Source organism: Stigmatopora nigra, chromosome 19, assembly GCF_051989575.1.
Source record: "Stigmatopora nigra isolate UIUO_SnigA chromosome 19, RoL_Snig_1.1, whole genome shotgun sequence".
NCBI classification, from domain to species: domain Eukaryota; kingdom Metazoa; phylum Chordata; class Actinopteri; order Syngnathiformes; family Syngnathidae; genus Stigmatopora; species Stigmatopora nigra.
Genome location: NC_135526.1, coordinates 2,863,684 through 2,883,518, shown reverse-complemented (window position 1 = coordinate 2,883,518; position 19,835 = coordinate 2,863,684). Strand labels below are relative to the sequence as shown.

The 19,835-nt window shown below is 41.0% G+C and overlaps 2 protein-coding genes and 2 long non-coding RNA genes across 8 annotated transcripts; 2 read left to right on the top strand and 2 right to left on the bottom strand.

The window, feature by feature from the left end:
• Positions 1-158: 158 nt before the first annotated feature.
• LOC144212376 (early growth response protein 1-B-like) lies at positions 159-2,323 on the bottom strand. Its single transcript, XM_077740192.1, has 2 exons — positions 1,912-2,323; positions 159-1,606 (listed from the first exon to the last, which is right to left on the bottom strand). Exons 1-2 carry the CDS (start codon positions 2,090-2,092, stop codon positions 612-614), a joined length of 1,176 nt encoding a protein of 391 aa, XP_077596318.1. The 5' UTR covers positions 2,093-2,323; the 3' UTR covers positions 159-611.
• A 1,118-nt stretch (positions 2,324-3,441) lies between these two features.
• znf346 (zinc finger protein 346) lies at positions 3,442-7,119 on the top strand. 2 transcript variants are annotated; one of them, XR_013329754.1, is made up of 8 exons: positions 3,442-3,635; positions 4,305-4,408; positions 4,481-4,576; positions 4,634-4,784; positions 4,868-5,125; positions 5,410-5,509; positions 5,619-6,800; positions 6,913-7,119. XR_013329754.1 is itself a non-coding variant. In XM_077740193.1 (7 exons), the coding sequence occupies exons 1-7, from the start codon at positions 3,575-3,577 to the stop codon at positions 5,863-5,865; spliced, it is 1,017 nt and encodes a 338-aa protein (XP_077596319.1). In that variant the 5' UTR covers positions 3,442-3,574; the 3' UTR covers positions 5,866-7,119. The 2 variants fall into 2 exon arrangements, 1 of the variants encoding a protein (XP_077596319.1); XM_077740193.1 differs by having other exon boundaries at positions 5,619-7,119.
• Positions 7,120-8,652: 1,533 nt separating this feature from the next.
• Positions 8,653-16,439, top strand: LOC144213052 (uncharacterized). Of its 4 annotated transcripts, none has more exons than XR_013329870.1 (6): positions 8,653-8,969; positions 14,346-14,489; positions 14,673-14,758; positions 15,965-16,048; positions 16,113-16,196; positions 16,272-16,439. It is a non-coding gene; the product is annotated as an uncharacterized LOC144213052 (long non-coding RNA). The 4 variants fall into 4 exon arrangements; XR_013329872.1 differs by lacking the exon at positions 8,653-8,969 and adding an exon at positions 12,738-13,659; XR_013329871.1 differs by lacking the exon at positions 8,653-8,969 and having other exon boundaries at positions 12,737-14,489; positions 16,251-16,439.
• An 863-nt stretch (positions 16,440-17,302) lies between these two features.
• LOC144213053 (uncharacterized) lies at positions 17,303-18,998 on the bottom strand. Its single transcript, XR_013329873.1, has 4 exons — positions 18,934-18,998; positions 18,223-18,400; positions 17,576-17,629; positions 17,303-17,459 (listed from the first exon to the last, which is right to left on the bottom strand). It is a non-coding gene; the product is annotated as an uncharacterized LOC144213053 (long non-coding RNA).
• Positions 18,999-19,835: the final 837 nt, after the last annotated feature.

Genomic DNA, 19,835 nt, shown 5'->3' with positions numbered 1-19,835 from the left:
AAACTCTAAATATGGCATTAAAGGAACGACATTTTGTGGAACACACACACACACACACACAGTTACATAAATGCATTAAGATTATTTTATGCTGGCTGACCCAATCATTGTAGTATTTTAAATCTCGAATCAGTTATTTCTTCATTGCAGTAATGACATGTATTTATTGTGATAATTTTATTCAAAAATAACGTTTGTTTAGAAGTGCGTATGAACATACAAAACTTCATGACAGGTAAGTAAAATATACATTTGTTCAAAAATATTACTCATTTTTAAATGTACATATATACAATACAATACATTGAATGTATATGTATATTTACAAAAGTAGTTCATAAAGAGAACTTTTTTTTTTAGATATAGTTTTTTGGTCACTGCCATTAAGTTGAAGCAAGATTTGGTCCTTCCTCAAATGTGGAGCCCTTACAACAGAGATAAGGCATGTAAACGTCAAATGCAGTTTTGTAATCATAACATATGATGACAATGGCAAAAAAATAAAAGTAAAACAGTAACTCATGAGTTGACAGTTTTCATGATCATTTTAGTGCCTGCAGCTAAATTGTTTTGTTATGTTTTCCCTCAGTGAAACTGTCAGAGGTCAGAGTTCACGTTAGCAAAGCCCGCTCCGACTGCGCAGACGTAGAACAGCGGAAATTGGGGAAACTCGCAAAGGAGGAGGAAGGGCTAAAAATGGACGGCGTGGGCGAGGACGACTCGTGAGCGGGTGAGGAGTAAGACGAGGAGCAGGCCGAGGAAGAGGAAGGTGGCGTGGATGCGACTATCGGAGGGGCGCCACTGCTGTGGTGGTCCCGGTGTCGCTGGTGGATCTTGGCGTGGCGTTTGCGCTCGTCGCTGCGGGCAAATTTGCGTCCACATTCGGCGCAGGCGAAGGGTTTCTCTCCCGTGTGGGTGCGTATGTGCGTGGTCAGGTGATCGCTACGACTGAAGCTGCGCATGCAGATGCGACACTGGAAGGGTTTTTGGCCCGTGTGCACGCGCACGTGGCGAGTCAGTTCGTCTGAGCGCGAGAAGCGCCGGTCGCAGCCCTCCGCCGGACACGTGTAAGGACGCTCCTGCGTGGGGGCTTTGCCCTGTGGCTTTCTCCTGCATGTCTTGGGAGGCTGGGAGGCGGGGGCGCCCGGCGGAGGGTGCTCGGCAAAGGCTTTGATGGCGGAGAGTGGGGTGAGTGGGGGCTGTGGGGGATTCCGCCGACGGTTTAGGTGTGGCCGAGGTGGCTCTTGCGACTGAGGTCGGATGTAGTCTGGGAGCACGGGTGGTTTGGATGCGGGGTAGGCCGGAGGAAGGCCCTGTGAGAGGAAATGGGCCGCCGGCTGGGGGGCCAGATTGGAGGTGAAGGTCGGCGCCGCAGAGAGGCCCGTGTCGCAGACACTGAAGCTGGGCGTGGACGTCGCCGAAGATGAAGGAGCCGCCACGCTGACCAAACCGCCCAAGAGGCTGAGAAGGGGTTCCGGCCACAGATTCCCATTCCCTCCGGCCCCCGAGGATGGCTCGAAGGTGAAGCGCCCGCTGTATGTGAGTGAAGGCATGCGGGGGGTCAGTGGGGGGAGGCTTTGCAGATCAGCCAGTTCTGACAGGAGGTCTGAAACAAGAGCAGAGAACATCACAAAACTGGACCCCAGAGCAAATGAACGATGTTGACAGACGTCCAATGTATTTGCGTATAGATGCCACTAGAGGGCATATCATATATTTTCACTTTCAAGCCTCCCAATGCAAATGAATTGGACCTCTTTGATAGTGTTTAAAAGGCTTTCACCAGCAAAGAAGTATATTGCATCGTATATCAAACGTCATTGTCATTTTCTGAGTACACTTTGGGATATTTTATCATTATAGCAACAAGTGTCAGTCATTCCCGCAAGAACATGCCAAGATGCCACCCACCTCCGTAGTCTCCGGGTTCCCCACTCAACAGACTTCCACCCTCGGCGGCGTTGTGCAGAAGCATCTGCAGCTCCTCCAGCTTCGGGTAGCCGTCCAGCGACGACCCGACAGTCTGAAATCCGGCGATGGGTTCTGAAATCTGCAGGGCTGAGAGGAGCAGCTCTGCTTTGGTGGCAGCCATCTCCTTGGGATTTGGTCGCTCCGGAGCACCAGCACTTCTCTCCGGCTGTGCCCACTTGCCCGGGGACCGTGCGGGAGGACCCGGCTTGCTTCTTCGCCGGGGCTCGTACCTTCGGAAGAGGCCAACGCGCGCGCAAGTCTGGTCCAGGTGGACGGATGAGGTGAGTTGAGGGGATGACGCGCGCGGCTTGTGTTTTCACGCAGTGACAAATATAAAGTCAGACAGGATTCCTCGGTGAAGCGGCCTTTATAAAGACTCTTGCCGTGACGTAGATTACCAAATAAGGCGAGACGGAAGCCCATATTTGGACACCGTCGGGACTTTCCTGTTGGACTGCCAGCGGACTTCCTGGTATGGAGCTTTTTTTTATTTTCGTGCAGGGCAAATGCATTTCTGAGATTTTGGCTAGCGATTATGAATTCGGATATAAAGACTCCAAATGGAATCCCATCTGGAGTTGCGGAATCAGTTCCAACTACCAAGATCGGAATTGTCGGATTTGTCCTACATTTAAGTCTGCCACTCTTCGTCATCACTTCCACTGGCCATATATGGTCATTTTCCGCCCAGAAATCTTTTCCCTTGCAGTTTTTTTTTTCTGTCAAAAAAAAAAAAAAAACAATCACGGACGTGGATTAAAATAATAGGATTTGTGAATACTGAGAAGGTCAACTTTGGAGACGATTCATATAAATGTACTGGGATCACATTTTGGTGGGGGTCTGGGAGGATCGTACATTTGCATGAATAAGCGAGTCACCATTGGTTAAATGTGTCATTTCAAGTATTTGGATTGGTATTAACTTAAGTGCACATATTATTTGCACATATATTTTCATATCCTTGTTTCCTGACAAATGTTAATAGTGACTGCAAACGTATGCATGTCGTTACATAATATCTGAAAATAAGGCTAGTCTAAACACTGGTGTGACGAAGGATAATGCAAAACTACTTTCTTTGAAAATGAAGACCCAAATTCAACTTTCTTAATTTAGGCTTAATCTGCTAACAGAGATGACAAATTAATTACAAGGCTTAACATTACACAACTGCTCTGGGGAAAAGCACGTTTTATAAAATTCCTTGCACATCTGTTGAATTAATCGGCATATTTGCAATTAAATCATAACCGTAGACTATTAAATGGTATTCTCTGTTTTATGATGGGCAGTATTGTGATGAAAATGATAGTTATTTACGTTTTACATTGCATAATTGCAGTTCTGTATGACTACAGCGACACCCGCAGGCTCTTTTTTCAACTGCTTTTTTGCCACATGCGCAAAGGATCGCTGGCTCAAAGATCGTTTGTTTGGCACAAAGATCGCCTGTTGTTACTCTGGCAAGATGGTCCAAAGAAGTCAAATACTAAACAGAGTGTGCACTCTTTCCAAACTCCGCCCCTCTTTTTCAAACTTCCCCTGGCTGTGCCAAATGACTGCGCATGCGTTCTTTCTCCGAACTGCAAGAGATTAAGTTATGATGGCGGTCGCGATGGAGACGGACCAATTCCCTTACTTGCCCTCCGGGCTGGAGCAAGGTACACGTTTTTTTGTTGTTGAAAATAAACAGTTAGCGAAGCTACCATTCATTAGCTTCTGCATCATCCTAATGAAGTCATATAAGGTTCTTGCACATTGAATGATGCTAATTTAGGCTAAGCTAACGGGAGCCCATTCGTTGCCAAGGTCGAGGAGAGCTCGTGTTTGTCTGCTGGCGTTTTGGGACTGTAACGGTGGTTCCGGTTCAACGACCCCGATGCGTTGTGCATAGAACCGGGATTTTTGACGTTCTGTCCCCCCGTTGATTTGCCACATGTGGACTGCGGCTAGCTGCCCCCGCGTTGAAGTCATTAGCTTGTAGCTAAATGGCATGCTGCAATTACCCCCCATTAACTTGTGAACAATGACAGTGAAATTCACTTTCAATGGCAATATAGAAGCCTCAAGGGCTTGTTTTTGCAGTGTAAAATGACTATTCGCTGGATTGCACGTTGCACTAGCATTTCTCACTCATGTTATTCAAGTGAAAATTGAGTGCTTGATTTTGTTGTTATTGGTGTCACTAATTGTGGAGTCATGCAAAAGGAGTGCAACCCTAAAAAAAATATACATGAACTTAAAAGTACTTTTCAACATCTGGTGCCCTTCAGTGGTGCAGAAACCTTCATTCTGTCACTTCTACCTCTTTTTTGTCTTCTCTCCTGCAGTCAACAAGATGATAAAGGAACATAGCGACCTGTTCACAGATAACCTCTGCAGCGTTTGCAATGCCGTGCTTATTTCCGAGTCACAGAAGTTGGCTCATTATCAGGTTGGTGTGGAATTTTAGGATTTTCTCATCGGCGTTGTTAAAACTTATTTTCCCTTTTTTCCCTCTCCCCAGAGTAAAAAACACGGCAACAAGATGCGACGTTATCTGTCCATTCAAAACGACAAGGAGCCAGAGTCAAAGAAGTTCAAATTGTCAACCTCCAACTGTGTATGTAAATGTATTTCTTTGCTGTGAGGAAAAAGCTGACCCGTTTTTGTTCCTCAGCTCGATACGGACGACGAAGTCGAATCAGACCCCATGAAGATTTGCGACATGTGTAAGATGACGTTCACGTCGGCGGTCATGGCGCACTCCCACTACCAGGGCAAGATCCACGCCAAGAACCTGAAACTCAAAGCGGCAGATCCTCAAAGCTGTATGCAACCTCCAGCTTGTCCTTTGGCTTTTGGGCTCCTCCCACATCATTAAAATGCCATATTTTCCACTCCTCTACAATAGTAGTCCAACAGGCCACACCGGCATCATCCAAGAAGAAAGCAGCAGCACTGGTGGCGGCGGCGACGGTAGACGAGCCAATGGTGACTGCTCCGACTAGCAGTGTGTGCGAACAGGACGACCCGAACCGCGTCTGCTCCATCTGTCAAGCGACCTTCAACAATGCGCAGATGGCCCAGCAGCACTACTCGGGCAAAAAGCACAAAAAGAACCTAGCCAAACAGGACCTGTTGAAGATTTACACCTCATCCGCCACCCCAGGTCAGCAGCAATTCCATACACTGTCCCATTAGCACCACAGACTGTTAAATGGCATATCTGGCAACCTCGGCCAATTGCTCCCCTTATTGCAATTGCCCTTATTCACTGATTTAAAAAATAAACATACACATACAATGCAGCACATCCTCTATTAATCATTAATTCATTATTTAGTTTTTTTAAAGTTGATAAAAATGTAAAAATCCAAGCGTAAACTTAACATCAACCACAACATTTGAAGTATTACTGCACATTGTGAACTCAACATTTTCTGTCTTCCACAGCATCCGCAACAAAAGGCTTGCCATGTAAGCTGTGCAACATTAAGCTCAACTCTGTGGACCAGTACCAGTCTCACATTAGCGGAGCCAAACACAAGAACCAGTATGTGTACCATCTTTTAGAATTTTTTTTTTATGCTATGCTGGACTGGATTTCTCATATTTCATGTCAATGATGCGTCCAGCTGACACTCCTTAAAACTTGGTTACAGAATGAAGAAATACGGCTTGGGCCAACCAGACGACCCACCGACGTCCACTCCCATAAACAAGCAAAACGACGGAGACGAGCGGTCGGCCACAAACGACAAGCTGGGCAATGACGGGGAAGAGCACCAGCACTACACGTCAACGGAGAACTCGTTTGTATCGGAAAGTTTCGAGGCGGACGGCAACTTTTTCGGAATAGGAGGCGACATTTTCCCTTCTTCTGAAGACAAGTTTAACGTAAACAGCTAATACTTTACTCCCAACAAGTAGTAGAACCTGAAGACCTGGTCTATCACCAAACTATGGCGGATTTAGTCAGGATATGCCAAAACACGACTACCGCTATTCAACCACCACCACAACAACAAAAAATACTTTCTTACTTTAAGAAGTAGAATCCGGATTCATTTCAAGTTAATTTTCTTGCTACGAAAGGTCTGTCACCGTCGCAACTTTTTTCTTTCAGCATGCCATTTCTTTTTGCCAATGTTATATTCGGAGGACAACTTTGGCATAAAAATAATACATTTGCTGGATATTGAAATTTGACTGAAACCAATATGGTTGCCACAACCCAGCGCAGTCCTTCTGTTGAATTCATTAATAGCTGTCAAAAGCTATTGTTAACAGTCCCGAATGAAGATGCATTTTGAACTTATTTCATGTAACCCTTTTTTTTTAAGGTAAAAATTGTGACGACATATTATGGCAGCTTTTTCACTACATAATACCAGTTTGACTTTTGAGTCAGCATTCTACTTACTCAACCGCATTGAAGACATCCATCCTAACAAAAGGACGCAAGGAAGGGTCTCTTTGTATTCCCTGATCGTATCCCATAATTCCATTCCATTAAAAAAAAAAAAATACAAGATGATTTTTAACTGAATGATCTACCCAAGATAGTTGTTCTGTATATCAGTACAATTTATATTCCGCTTAACCCATTGTTGATTTAACAATTTTGAAAACAAACAAAAAAAACATCCAGATGTGCTCTGTTGGTTCCAATTTAACACTGGAAGTAACTTTATTACTCAAGAGAAATTGCTCCAAGGAACTCTTCTCTTATGTTTTACTGTACGGTTAACTTGTTTTTATTCCGCTTTTACAGTCATTGACGGTGGATAACAAGTCCTGCATTTCACAGCGTTCTTGCAGTCATGTCAAAATAAGTGATGTCAGTGAGTATCAAGTCTTACCTGTCCTTGACTGGGTGGAAATTGATTACTGAATTTTTGCTTTGTACAAAAAAAAGGGGAAAAAGCCTTTTTTTTTTTTTTTTTTTTTTTGCAGTACAGCTTGTCATCATCGTCGTTAGTGGCGTTTTGGTCGTCTTACTTTCTGGCAAAGTTGCAAGTTGTGCATGTGTTACATGATGGAATACAGGCAGTCGTCTACTTATGACCACATTCGATCCCGAAAGACTGGTAGTAAAGCGGTCTGGTCGTATGTTCATCCATGTTGTGGATACAGTACTGTATAATAAAGTTTTACATCATGTATCATCTTCGAGATATTTTTATTCTTTCAATTTTGAATACATTATATATACTTTTTTAAGTAGAGTGCTATGATTTATACAGTCTAGTAAAATAACTCCTATTTCCACTTTTTGCCACAGGGCGGCACTGTTGCACCGCCACAGCACTATTTGATGACAATTCTAGATTTGAGTAGTTTATTTCGTACATGGCCAAAAAAAACTACTATTTAAACTTAAATGTCAAAAATATTAACCTGGTTCAATTATTTTTATGTCATCTTAAATTCTAAAATATTTTTCATAACACTAGAATTGAGTTATCCGAGGTTGATTACAAAATATTGCCCACCAGAATCTTATTTTTTAATTGAAACATTCTTTTCCATCATTAGTCTTAAGTGATGAACTACTTTCAAAAAATAAAAATGTCAAACCCATTAGACACGCATATATATATATACACATATACATTAGGATGATTTTTTTTCTCTAAAAAAAAAAATACATTTTTAACTTATTGTCTGGCCTTGAAATTGATATTGTAAGTTGAAGCCCAGAATCCCAATACATATTATGATATGTCAATTTAACATTCTAGTAGCTGGTGAGCTGTCATTCAACAGATGAAAACAGCAACAAAAGACTTTGGATCTGAAAATGCATATAAGTGCCATTTAACTAGCCTAGACGTGAGTATGGCACTTTCAAGATGGTTGCTATTCGTGTTGCAGGTGGCTGAACGATCAAGTTACAAGACCAGTAAAAGTGTACACGCACGCATCGCATACACTTGGGTTCATCCATGACATGTGAAAATTCTCATGGATTACTGGGAATTCTTGTCACAGATGGACAAATGCTGACTCTCCTATCTGTGTATGTGTGTGAGACTGTGTGAGTGTACAGTTGCTGTGCCTGCCGTGTGTTTTTCTACAGCACCAACCAGTATGCGTACATGAGCGGGCAGCAGTTAGCCCAACTTGTCAGACACCTGTTGGCCCCCAGATGCCCCCCTTCGGACACTCGATACGCGAGTGAAAAGTAGGAAAGAGCAAAGGGGGAGAAAAACAGCTGGATCAACTAAAGGCTTCCTCCCGGGGTTTCCGGTCCCGGCGTGACCCGCCGGCAGGCCCCGGCCGGCCGGCTCCACCCCGCCGGTCTGCTGTGTCCATCGTTTTGGCCGGAGGTGATGATGAAATGGGAATTTGGCATGTTGTGCAAGAGAATGCTTTGCAAAAAAACATTACTTTTTTCCCTCTGCTATTTGACAATCTTCTGTTTTGGACCAAAACCAAAAAAAACATCCATGTTGTATATACTTCTAATCTCAGACCACGTCAACCGGCGACAACTACTGGTAATACACAGTCAATGCAACTGCCAATACTGTACTTCTAACATTTTAGTGGAAGGAACATTATTGAATTATGAATGAATGAAGCTTTATTTCCAGATCTACTCATTTATTTGGCTGCAATTCCACTATCAACCACTAAATAGTGCCCAAACTTAGTTTGATACAACTGAATTTGGGTAAAGAAGAAGAATCAAAACAGGTGTTTCTGCAGCAATCATGGGATGCGACGCAAACTGCACGCTACGCAGCCATACACGTCATTGACCGCACTTGCGCATGAGGCAAAAGCTTGACTCCCTAAACCAGCGTTAAAAAGAAATGTGCATCTTTTAAGTTGTAATGGCTGTCAGAATATTTGCAAATAGAAAAACAAGCGTTGAAACTGGGGTACATCTTTTGTTTTTCGAGTGCAAAAGGTCTGTTTTGCAAGATAAAGTTGTGAGCGATTTTTCCATGGAAAACATTTAAAGAAACTATACACCCTCAAGGACAGTGAATGTGAAAAATAAGGTAAGTCAGATTTATGCAAATGATAGTGTCATTTATTAAGATGCTATATGTATGGTTTCTTTATAATGAAATGTTTTGGATAGATCATTAATGGGTAGTTATAATGCACTTGGTATTACAGGTGTAATACTGGTGTGTGGCCACTGGACGCTCAAAATAGTCCGCTCGCTTAGTCCGAGCGTTACGGTAATTCTATTCAAAACAAGAGTACTCATCGTGGCACTTCCCATTTGTTTATGGTACTGTAAATCAAAACATTTACATACACTACTCACCAACTTAATATTATGCAATTTCACAGATTCAATTTGGATACAATTGAAATGAAAGTTGCAAAGATGTATACATATCAAGATTTTTCATAGTTGTACGTGTCCTTTTTTCTGAATGGGGTTACCGTAATGCTTGGACTAAACGGGATGTCTATTTTGAGCATCCACTCTTTTGACCCACATCTGATGTTGCTCACACTGGTCGTCAGTGTACTCAGTTAGGCTGTCTGTATGCCCAAATATATGAAAATGTAGAGGGAAAACTGAGTCTAACCTTAACTTATTGCCTTTTCAGATCCGCTTTGAAAGGCTTTAATTTTAAACTCACAAATTTGGAAGTTTGGTTGTTTTGACATTTTGTTAAATAAATAGAATTTTCAAGGGTTAAAAATCAAACATTTATGCTTTTCATGAGAACAGATACTAGTTCCAGAATTGGAAAAAAAACCCAAAACGTTTCCTTTATAAAAACCTTAAATGGCGATTAAACAAACTTTAAGACTAATAAAATCGACAAAGGGCCAAATGTTGTTTGCGTAACAGTAACTTTCACCACATTGTTTACAATGAAGCAACCACAGAGGAAGGCCTTTTTCCCCCCTCTCCAGGCCCACCAAGGCACAAATTCAATGTAAAAGTTGGACTAGCCAACCAAAATGCAATCTGTTTTGTTTCCGGCATATTTGAGGCACGCCGAGGTTTTGCACGGCTGCCACGTTCTCCGCCGCAACTAAATTCCATCCGGAGTGTTATTAAGACTAGCTCATCGGATTATTCAAAGACACAAAAACATACAAAAAAAAACAGAAAAGATCTTGCTTCCTCTTACAAAGTCATCCGTATTCCCAAATTCCCACATCCGGATGAGGAAGTAGTTCTTGGGACGGAGAACAGGTGGGTGGGTGGATAGCAAGTCCACAGGCGATGACTGCTGGAATATTTCTCTCAGCTGTGCTTCCGCTTCCTTTACAAGAAGCGTGTAAACGTGGGTCGAATCAGTCCTACATTAAAATAATACAATAAAACTGGAAAAAATGATTATACAGCAATCGCATAGGTATTATCGCTTGAGTGAACTTTTCAGGTCTTGACTTCCTATTAGCCTCCAAGCTAAGTTAACTCTATAAAAAAAAAAAACATCATTGGCAGAGCCTTGAGTGTGACAATCCAAGAGAGGAAACAGACCGGAGAAAAAGTCAGAGCGCAAATTTTGGACTGCAGATGGTGTTTCGCCTCTCAGCCGGGTTGCACCGGATAGATTTGATTATGGCAACCGCTACGGGCCAAATCTAATTAGCAAGTTATTCGCGGCAGGATATCCGCCTCCTATTTCAGCGGCGGGTCTCGGCGTCTCCAGGAAAGTGGAGGTGGTTCCAAAGTGTGTTTTGTTGCCTTTAATATAGATCAGAAAATGCAATGTGGGTGGGTTCAAAGCACATCAGAGGAACTTAATGGGCTTGAATATAATAGTAAGCACAATTATGCAGGGCAGGAATCCTGAAATATGACTGGTTGAGCAATCTAGCAGGAGCTAAGATAAGATAACACAAGGTTATGATGCCAAAATGTTGAAAAAGACTGAAAAAAAGCCCTATAATGAAGTCAATAGATGATAATTCACCATTAAATGTTGATTTTTTCCACAGTGCATTTTTTTAGGGAAGAAGAACGTACCAGGTGACTACTTTGTGGCCTCAAGTTTAAGTTCAAGAACATTATGGATTTGAACTGACAATTGCGACGCTTCTCTTCAGCAGGGCGACGCTGCTCATTTGGCGTCCGGCGACTGACTACCCGCCAGTGACGTCGGGACCACCCGCATCGTCGATTAGTTCTGCCGAGTAACCCGCGCCGCATGTGGCGTCTGGTCTCCGCAGACGTGGAACAAAGTGAAGCTGACGACATGAATTAAGTTTGATTTAAAGGCGACGGACTAACCTTACTGGAGAGACACGCAGCTGCTACACACTCAAACTAGGAGAGTTATTTTTAACATTAAAAAAGTTGCCAGCTCATAAAGTAACTGCCTGAACTCGGGGGAAAAGTGCAGATTAGTACATTGACTTAGCTTTATTTCTAAGGTTGTAAATAGCCATATTTCTCAGCAACTTGCTTTAACTCTAACAGATTTTGGCTTATGAAGACATGTGACTTTTAATCTCGAGGGCGAAGGTTAAAGTTCGGATCTGTTACCTAATCTGGTCGCTGTCTATGCAGTCCAGACTTTAATCTATCTTTTTTTTTACAAAACTTGAGACACATTTAAGAGTGATGGAGTTAAGGAAGGACATTCATATTAACTGTAGTCATTGATTTTCGGAAATAACCCAAATTCGAATGTATGTCAATGTTTATTGGATTATAGATTTTTTTTATAGTTTCTTCCCAGGCTTACGTAGTTTTTCTGTGGGTACTCCGGTTTCCTTCCACATGCCAAAAATGAATGAATTATTTTCAATGGGAACGCATCTTTGACATTTTGCCTGGTTTCTTTGCATGAGAATTCCCATTCAGTCAGTCAGTCAGTCAGTCAGGTGTACCGAGTATACATAACGTTCAGCTAACATAGTGCAACACCTCTGGTTTGTGTGACCCCAGTGCATGTCAGAGGTTAAACTCACCCTCCTCACCTTTGGCACACAAGTAGTAGAATGCTGCCGTGAGTGACCATGTCTTGTGTTGTTCTTTCCCAGACAGACACTCTGACTTCAGGAAACCAGAGTACCCACAAACCCATCATAGTGTAGTAGTGTATGTCATTGTCCAATCAGATCCGTCAAGTAAAATCCAACTTTCACAGCAAGTATGTCCCCAATAGATCATTGAAGCAAACAAAAGCCCAGATGGCTCACTTAGGGCCGAGCGCCGCAAAATACAGATACCCTTTTGCTATGTACACTCTCGCCGTTTACCATTGAGATCTCCCAGCTGCCCCCCGCTCGGGGCCTCTGAAATGGCTTCCAGGGACATGTGACCTCTGTGGGGTTCACAGGTTAAAGGTCAGAAAACCGCGCTCTTTCCTCTTGACTCTGAGACGGGACAATGCTGGCATTGAGGCTCGGGCGAGACTGCACTCAAGTCCTTTGGGTTTTGGCCTGGCTAAAACTAATATGTGCTTTTTAGGCACATACCACATAGATGCTGGTTTTCATCTTTGGTTTGCTAGTCTTTGAAATTTTGACAACCTGTTCAATGAAGATGTCGTGAGTCAACCACCTTGGTGTCAACTCATTGACATTTTTGAGATGACTGAAAGTGTAAAAAAAAAATCTTAACTTTCTCGGCTGGGTGGGGGGGGGGGGGTTTGTCACATCACGCTCATGTACTAAACACCCCCCCATGCCTCTTCCCGCGCACTTCAACTTACAATAGATGCGTTTGTCCGGGTGGAGGAGCGCGGGGTTTTTGACCCGCGGACCCCGGCCACTCTCACGGCCTTCAAAACAACAGCTGGCATTGGAGGAAGGGCGGGAGATAAGCGAGACGGGAGGCAGGCGGGCGGGCGGGCGGAAGAGAGAGCTGGGCGTCCATTCCATATTTGTTTTGGAGGCTTGTCAGGCCAGCCACTGACATGACTTGATACACTTGGTGGCATAATGGCATAAACAAATGACCACTTGTTGTATTGTCAAACTTTGTACTAGGAGACATGTTGCTTGATTTCTTTTTCATTTGAAATGCTGAATATTGGAAATAAGAATTAGCATGGAGTTTTAAGATGTTTTTAGCTGTTGCTTGTATAAGTGCTTCTTTGTTCCAGACGAGGAGATTTAGCCACCTTCCATATGTGCACTATAATACATGATAAAATATTTCCAAATCGTCATTATACTAAATGAAACCACATTATATTAAGATTGGTTATTATTTTTGAAGAGATGCATGAATCACAAAAATATGGCGGGCCGTAGTTTATTTTGGGGGGCAATAATATCAGCCAACCTATTTAAATATTTATCTGATAGGCTGCCATTGACAGCGCTAAGCCTCTAACTGATTTGGACCATTTGATCCCCTTAAAGGGAAAGATAGAGCCCTTTTTCATCCTTCTGCAATGATTTTATATTAGTTTGTCCTTCCAATTCAAATGGATTTGACGTCATCCATCTTTTTTTGGAAGGTGCTTGCATTCGTGGTGTACAACTTATATTACTTATAACATTGGCTCTTTCTTTCTGGACCGCACAGCTGGCTTTAAAGTGTCTTATTTAGTCAGAACCACCCACTTCTCGCATCTCAGCAATTCCTGCCACCCGCACCACGCGGCGGCCCCCCAGCCTTCCCCAAAACTCAGACCACTTATTGAAACGTTTCCCTCCCGTTGAATCATCTCGTTCATCGACCTGTCAAGCTCACTGGGTGATTTTCCTACCGATGTCAGCGTGGCTGGACACCAATGAAAGACAGACTGTGCCCGGGTGGGAATCACACACACTAAAAATGTCCACCCTGAAAGCTGGCGCTTGTGTGTTGATGTTTGTGTGATTTCTAAAGATGGTCTTGAGCAATGTTCCCTCTAATTTTTCGTTGGTCTGGGCACACTCAATACCAGTATGAGCAACATCATCATAAGCAGGTGCATGTCTACTACACAAAAAAGGATTTAGTAATAATAAAATGTAATGATTAATATCATCTTAATTGCCCCTAGGTAAGGGTATGTGTGTGCATGGCTGCCCACCGATACAGGGTGTCCCACGCCCCAGCCCCAAAGTCAGCAGGGATAGGCTCCAGCACCCCCCGCGAGTGAATAAAGCGGTTCAGAAAACAAAGGAAAAATATCTATGAATAAAACATCTTCATAAATGTCATTAGAATATGCACAAATCTGACTTAAATTTTACCTTATTATTTACTGCTCCCTCACTAACTAATGCACGTCATGATGAAAACAATGTATCTTTTTTAAAGTATGAAAGCGCATTCAACACGTATTTACAGGCACGCCCCCGCCCCACCCACTGACTAATGCATGTTATTATGAAAACAATGTATTTTTCCAAGTATTAAAGTCCCCCAAAAAAACGACCCCAACCCCATACACACACTGACTAATGCATGTCACTATGACAACAATTTCTACTTTGTGTGTGTCTATGTTTAGTAGGCGTGGCGGAAGTCAGGGTTCAAATAGCCGACGTCAAACCCCAAAATGGCGGATGACACTGCACGGGCGTGCACTGCAGAGACCTGACGATTTGCCGAAGAAAGGTCGACAAACTTCTCCAAGATCGTTGCAGCACGTTCAGTATGTTGTCGTTTGGGGATTTCGAAGCCCCAGTTCTCATCTTAAGAGTGATTTTTGACGGTAGCATGATCCGTTAGCGCGATCTAGCCATGACTGCAAAATGTTTGCAAACAAATTGGCTACATTGCGTTACCGATCGCTCTTTGTTTCAAAAGTAATCATTGCATTGTTTGTTTGTTTCAGCCCCTCAACGAGCGCAGACTGCTGGGAAACATCAAGAATGTGGCCAAAACGACCAGAAAGAAGCAGCTTGTCGACGCCATAACCAAGTGAGTCATTTTGAAATGGTTCCATTTTCTCCATCTATCTAATATTTCACCGTCAGCTTTCAGTATTCCAAGGATTTGCGCAATTGGATCGTTTTTCAAATATCGCATGAAAACACTAATTAACTTTGTTTTTTTAGTAACAAAAACCTGTGGATTAGTCACCCACACAAATGCCATTAGTGGATGCGTAACGAATAAACAGTAATTTCTCGATTATCGCGGTTAATGTAAACCTTGTCACAAAGGAAAAAACACAAATTAGGGCCATCCCTATTGTAATTAATTTAAAGAAAATACTTTAATTGCAAGTAAAGGAGTAGCATCCGCTTGTGAGTTTCAATGTGGCTTTTCACATTTTTCTGAATTTAAAGAACAAAATAATCTCCCATGTAGTGGAACTGCAAAAAATGAAGCAGTGATATTTGATAGATTAAATAAATGTACTTTTACCCTCTTAAAGACCCCAGGGCTTTGACTTTTTAACTTTTAGTTTTAAATGTGAGGCATTTATTCAACCATAGTGCAGGGGTCATTTTTGACTCATTTAAACATGGTAAAATAACTTTTTTTCTTGGCGTAAGAAGAGAAAATTGAAGCTTTTTGGAATATTTATTTTTTAAGCACAAATAGATTTGAAATAACTGAAAAACTCGAGGCAAAAGTAGGATCTAAGTGTTTTATAAGTGTTTAAAATTAAAAAAACCCTAACCCCTTAACTTTCTGTTTTAAATGTGGTTTTGACAAAATATATAAGTGAGGCATTTACTCAACCATAGTGCAGGGGTCATTTTGGAATCATTTAAAAATATATGGTAAAATAACCTTTTTTCTTGGCGTAAGAGCAAAACGGAAGGTTTTTGGGATTTATTTTTTAAGAACGAATAGATAGGAAATTGACGGAAAAGCTCTGCCCCAAGTGTTTTATGTTTTCAAAATAAAAGACCCTAACCCCTTTTAGTTTAAAATGTAGTTTTGACAAAATGTAAGAGGCATTTATTCAACCATAGTTCAGGGGTAATTTTTGACTCATTTAAACATGGTAAAATATTTTTTTTCAAAATAAAATATTTCCCATGTCAGGTAAAACCCTACTTGTGAATGTTTATTTTTATGCCAGACATTTTTCAAAATAAAAGATCTCCCTGATTCAGATAATACCATACTTGTGAATGTTTAACTTAACCCATTTTTTGTTTTGTTTTGCAGAATCTACCAAGGAGGACCAGGTTTCCTGCTAATATACAGATAGCCTCAGGTGCCTCCAATCCATGAAGTTTTTCAAAATAAAAGGTGAGCCTTTCTCAATGGTTTTTTATTTAACTCTGTGTACTCAACCCCTTTTTTTGTTTATCAGAATTCCACCAGGGGGGACCTGGTTTCTGCCTATGAACAGATAGCCTCAGACAGCCCCAGTTTATGAAGTTTTTCAAAATAAAAGGTGAGCCCTTCTCATTGTTTTTTGAACTAACTGTGTACTAACCCCCCTTTTCAGTTTTCGAATCTTCTCCACCAGGGGGTGGAGAAGATTCGATTTTTTACGATGCTGGACCAACAACGGGAACCAATCTACAAACTTTTTCAAAATAAAAGCTGGAGCTTTTATTTCCTGGATTTCCTGCTGGTGACTGGAGGAATTACTTCATTTTACTAGAGTTTTTCAAAATAAAAGCTTTTAAATGTATGCATGTGTTTGTCTTATCTAACAAAAATTGCAAGTAACAAATAAAGTTAAAACATTTTATTAACAGGAACACATTTTAATTGCACTCAAGAAATTAAAACACTTAGAAAATTACATTGAAAAAAATGAGGGATAAACACTTAGAAAAAAAATGAGGGATAAATACTTAGAAAAAAAAATGAGGGATAAACACTTAGAAAAAAAAATGAGGGATAAACACTTAGAAAAAAAAAAGAGGGATAAACACTTAGAAAAAAAAATGAGGGATAAACAATTAGAAAAAAAAGGGGGATAAACCCTTAGAAAAAAATTGGGGAATGAACAGAGAAAACATGAATTGGGAATAAACACTTATGGGGAAAAAACTGGGGGCTTAGACAATATACTGGGGGAATGAATACTTGGAAAATATAAATTAGAAAAAACAACTGGGGGAATAAATATTTGGAAAATATACTGGGGGAATGAACATGGAAAACATAAATTAGAAAAAAAAAACTGGGGGAATAAATACTTGGAAAATATAAACTAGAAAAAACAACTGGGGGAATAAATACTTGAAAAAAATACTGGGGGAATGAACATGGAAAATATAAATTAGAAATAACGGGGGGAATAAATACTTGGAAAATATAAACTAGAAAAAAACTGGGGGAATAAATACTTGGAAAATAAAAATTAGAAAAAAACTGGAGGAATAAATACTTGGAAAATATAAATTAGAAAAAAACTGGGGGAATAAATACTTGGAAAATATAAATTAGAAAAAAACTAGGGGAATAAACACTTAAAAAAATAAAACATAGGTTTCCTGTACCAACAAGAAATGATTCAAAGAGCTGTGGAAATGAATGGCCAGTGAATTATCACCATGATGAATTAGGCTTTTATTTCATTTGGATTTTCAGTTAATAAATAAAACCTGAAGATGGAACAAATAGGCTGAGGTGGAAAGTAGTTTCATCTTCTTGATCTGACCCAATCACCTCTCCTGTGAGTGTTGTGGGCACACAAGAAGAGCTGCACGTTGATGATAAACAGGGGAAACAAAAAAAAAAAGAGCAAAAGTTAGCACATATAGAGACTGGAAATTCAATAGATAGGTTTAAGCGTATTTTTTGGGGAAATAATTTTACCTTGATCTGGCCCAGTGTCCTTTCCTGGAATCACAATGGTGCTACACGTTGATGCTAGACAAGGAAAAAGCGGTTTAAGCAAGCTATTTAGTTGCCAAACAATTATTACAGGAAAGAGAAAGATATTAAACGGTCAACATAAAGAATGTAAATAAGTTAGTGAGTGCCCCGTGTTATTTTCCCCTTTCCAGCCAAGGCGATTAAATATACAGACTGATGTTAACAGCTAGGAGACTGTTGCCTTAAAGTTATCATTACATACAACACAACAGGAACTAAGTCGTACCTCTGGATGTCATTTTTGAGTGACCATATGCCCAACAAACTGTGCGTTGGTGTCTCAGCTCTGCTCGATTACATTAAACGTCTTTCTACACGGCTCAATAACAAAGAGAAAACGGATCACATACTTTTTAAAGTCAAATGGGGAGCGTCATCGCGAAGCTAATGCTATTGCTAAGATAACAAGTCAAATGTGGCACACAACCGGTAGTCAATAGGTGACCAAACTTAAATGATCGACGGTGTGTTTAACCTGACATTATACGAACAGATTTGTTGGCGTGTTGGGCTCAATTTAGTCCTAATAAATCGATCGGTATCGTGATAAAAGCGCACTGAGGCGAGTCAATGGCTGTACGTCTTACCTCGATGGAGTCCACGCAGAAATGGCTGCTGAAAGGCCGAGAGACTGCGCTTCCGCGTAATTTAACCACCTGGGTAGAAAACGGTCGTAACCACGCCCATATTGTCCCGCCGCCATATTGAATGTGGAAAAAATGGCGGCTTGCTTATCACGCTCTGTTCCGATCTCAGTGGTATGTCCTGTCAAAGTAATATCTATGATTAATCGAATGATGAATGGTCGTTTCCGGATTGCCACTAGATTATTTATAGATATTAAGACTTGTTTAAAACCTCTTTTTGAGTCTGTAATTGCCATATATTCTCTTTTATTTTTGTTTTCTTATTATTTTATGTTTGATTGTTGTATCCTTTTTTTAAATTAAAATGGAAAAACATTAGATACTGCATTTAGACTTTTCTCATTCATAAGATTAAAAGAGGAAAGGAAAGTATCTTCTGTTATTTTCTTTCTTTTCATAAAAAAAGAACAGGAAATTAAATATAATTTGCATATTTGAAAATATTTTAATCATTTAATTAAAAAAACAGAATAACAAAATATAATTAGTGAAAACCTATAGGTATATTTACATGAAAAAAATGGAAAACAGAATATATTTAGTTTTATTTTATTAATAGAATTAAAAAAAACATTAGAAAAAGCAAAAATATATATTTGTATATCAAAAGTAAGTTTGAAAACAAGGAGAAGCAGTAAATATTCCACTTACTTTGTCTATAAGGACACTCTCATCCTCTGAGGACTGGCGACCAGTCCGGGTGTGCCCATCCCTCCCCGGCGCCTCTAATGAGAAAACGGATTGCGGATAGACGGACGACAGTGCTGAGACGGAGTTATTTTGAGCCGTACACTTACAATCGGGGAAATGGAAGTCAAAGGCTGTTTTCATTGGCCCGGAACGTAAGCGCATGGAAGCATAATGACAGCCTTGTAAAATCACTAGCTGGCTCCAAACACACACACACACATGAGAGGAACATGTTGTTTTAAACTTTTAACCAAACATGGGGCATGTTTTTTTTTTCAAATCATACTCCAAAATATAGGGTTAAAAATGTACTATACTATTTTATTTGATTTTTTTCCAGGAAGTGTTCACAGATTGAAGTGGCTAAAAGTATGATTGGAACCCCCACGTTGGCATAAAAAGGCCAAAATTCTCATTTGCCGGAAAGAGATTGTTGCTTTAGTTATTCCTGACACTGTCGAGTTAGACAGAATGACTGGTCGAAGCACTTTTAGGAACGGACGTAGCATATAAACGGCTCAAAACGATTGGAAAAGGGAGGTCTCAAAGCAGAACAGCAGACATTCTGTGCCTTCCTGGCAGACTTTTTTTTCCATGTGTGGGTCTATTCTTCGTCATAAATGGGCCTACTTAGTTTAACATTGTTAGGTCAAACTGATTTTCGGTAAAAAAACACAAGTTGACTTGACCAACTTTAGGCATTTAGGACCCCAGACAACATTGGGACACCTTCAGCATGACCTGCCCGAAGACCCCAGGGTGCCCTGGACGTGCCGACTAACTGAGATTTATCGGGCGTGAGTGATTGTACCCACACACACACACACACACACAAACACACACATACAGAGAAGACCACACAG

Coding starts and splice junctions, on each gene's coding strand:
- znf346 (XM_077740193.1), top strand. CDS start 3,575: ATGATGGCGGTCGCGATGGAGACGGACCAATTCCCTTACTTGCCCTCC. Junction 4,409..4,480: donor AGAAGTTGGCTCATTATCAG/GTTGGTGTGGAA, acceptor CCCTCTCCCCAG/AGTAAAAAACACGGCAACAA. Junction 4,577..4,633: donor AATTGTCAACCTCCAACTGT/GTATGTAAATGT, acceptor TTTGTTCCTCAG/CTCGATACGGACGACGAAGT.
- LOC144212376 (XM_077740192.1), bottom strand. CDS start 2,092: ATGGCTGCCACCAAAGCAGAGCTGCTCCTCTCAGCCCTGCAGATTTCA. Junction 1,607..1,911: donor GGAACCCGGAGACTACGGAG/GTGGGTGGCATC, acceptor CTCTTGTTTCAG/ACCTCCTGTCAGAACTGGCT.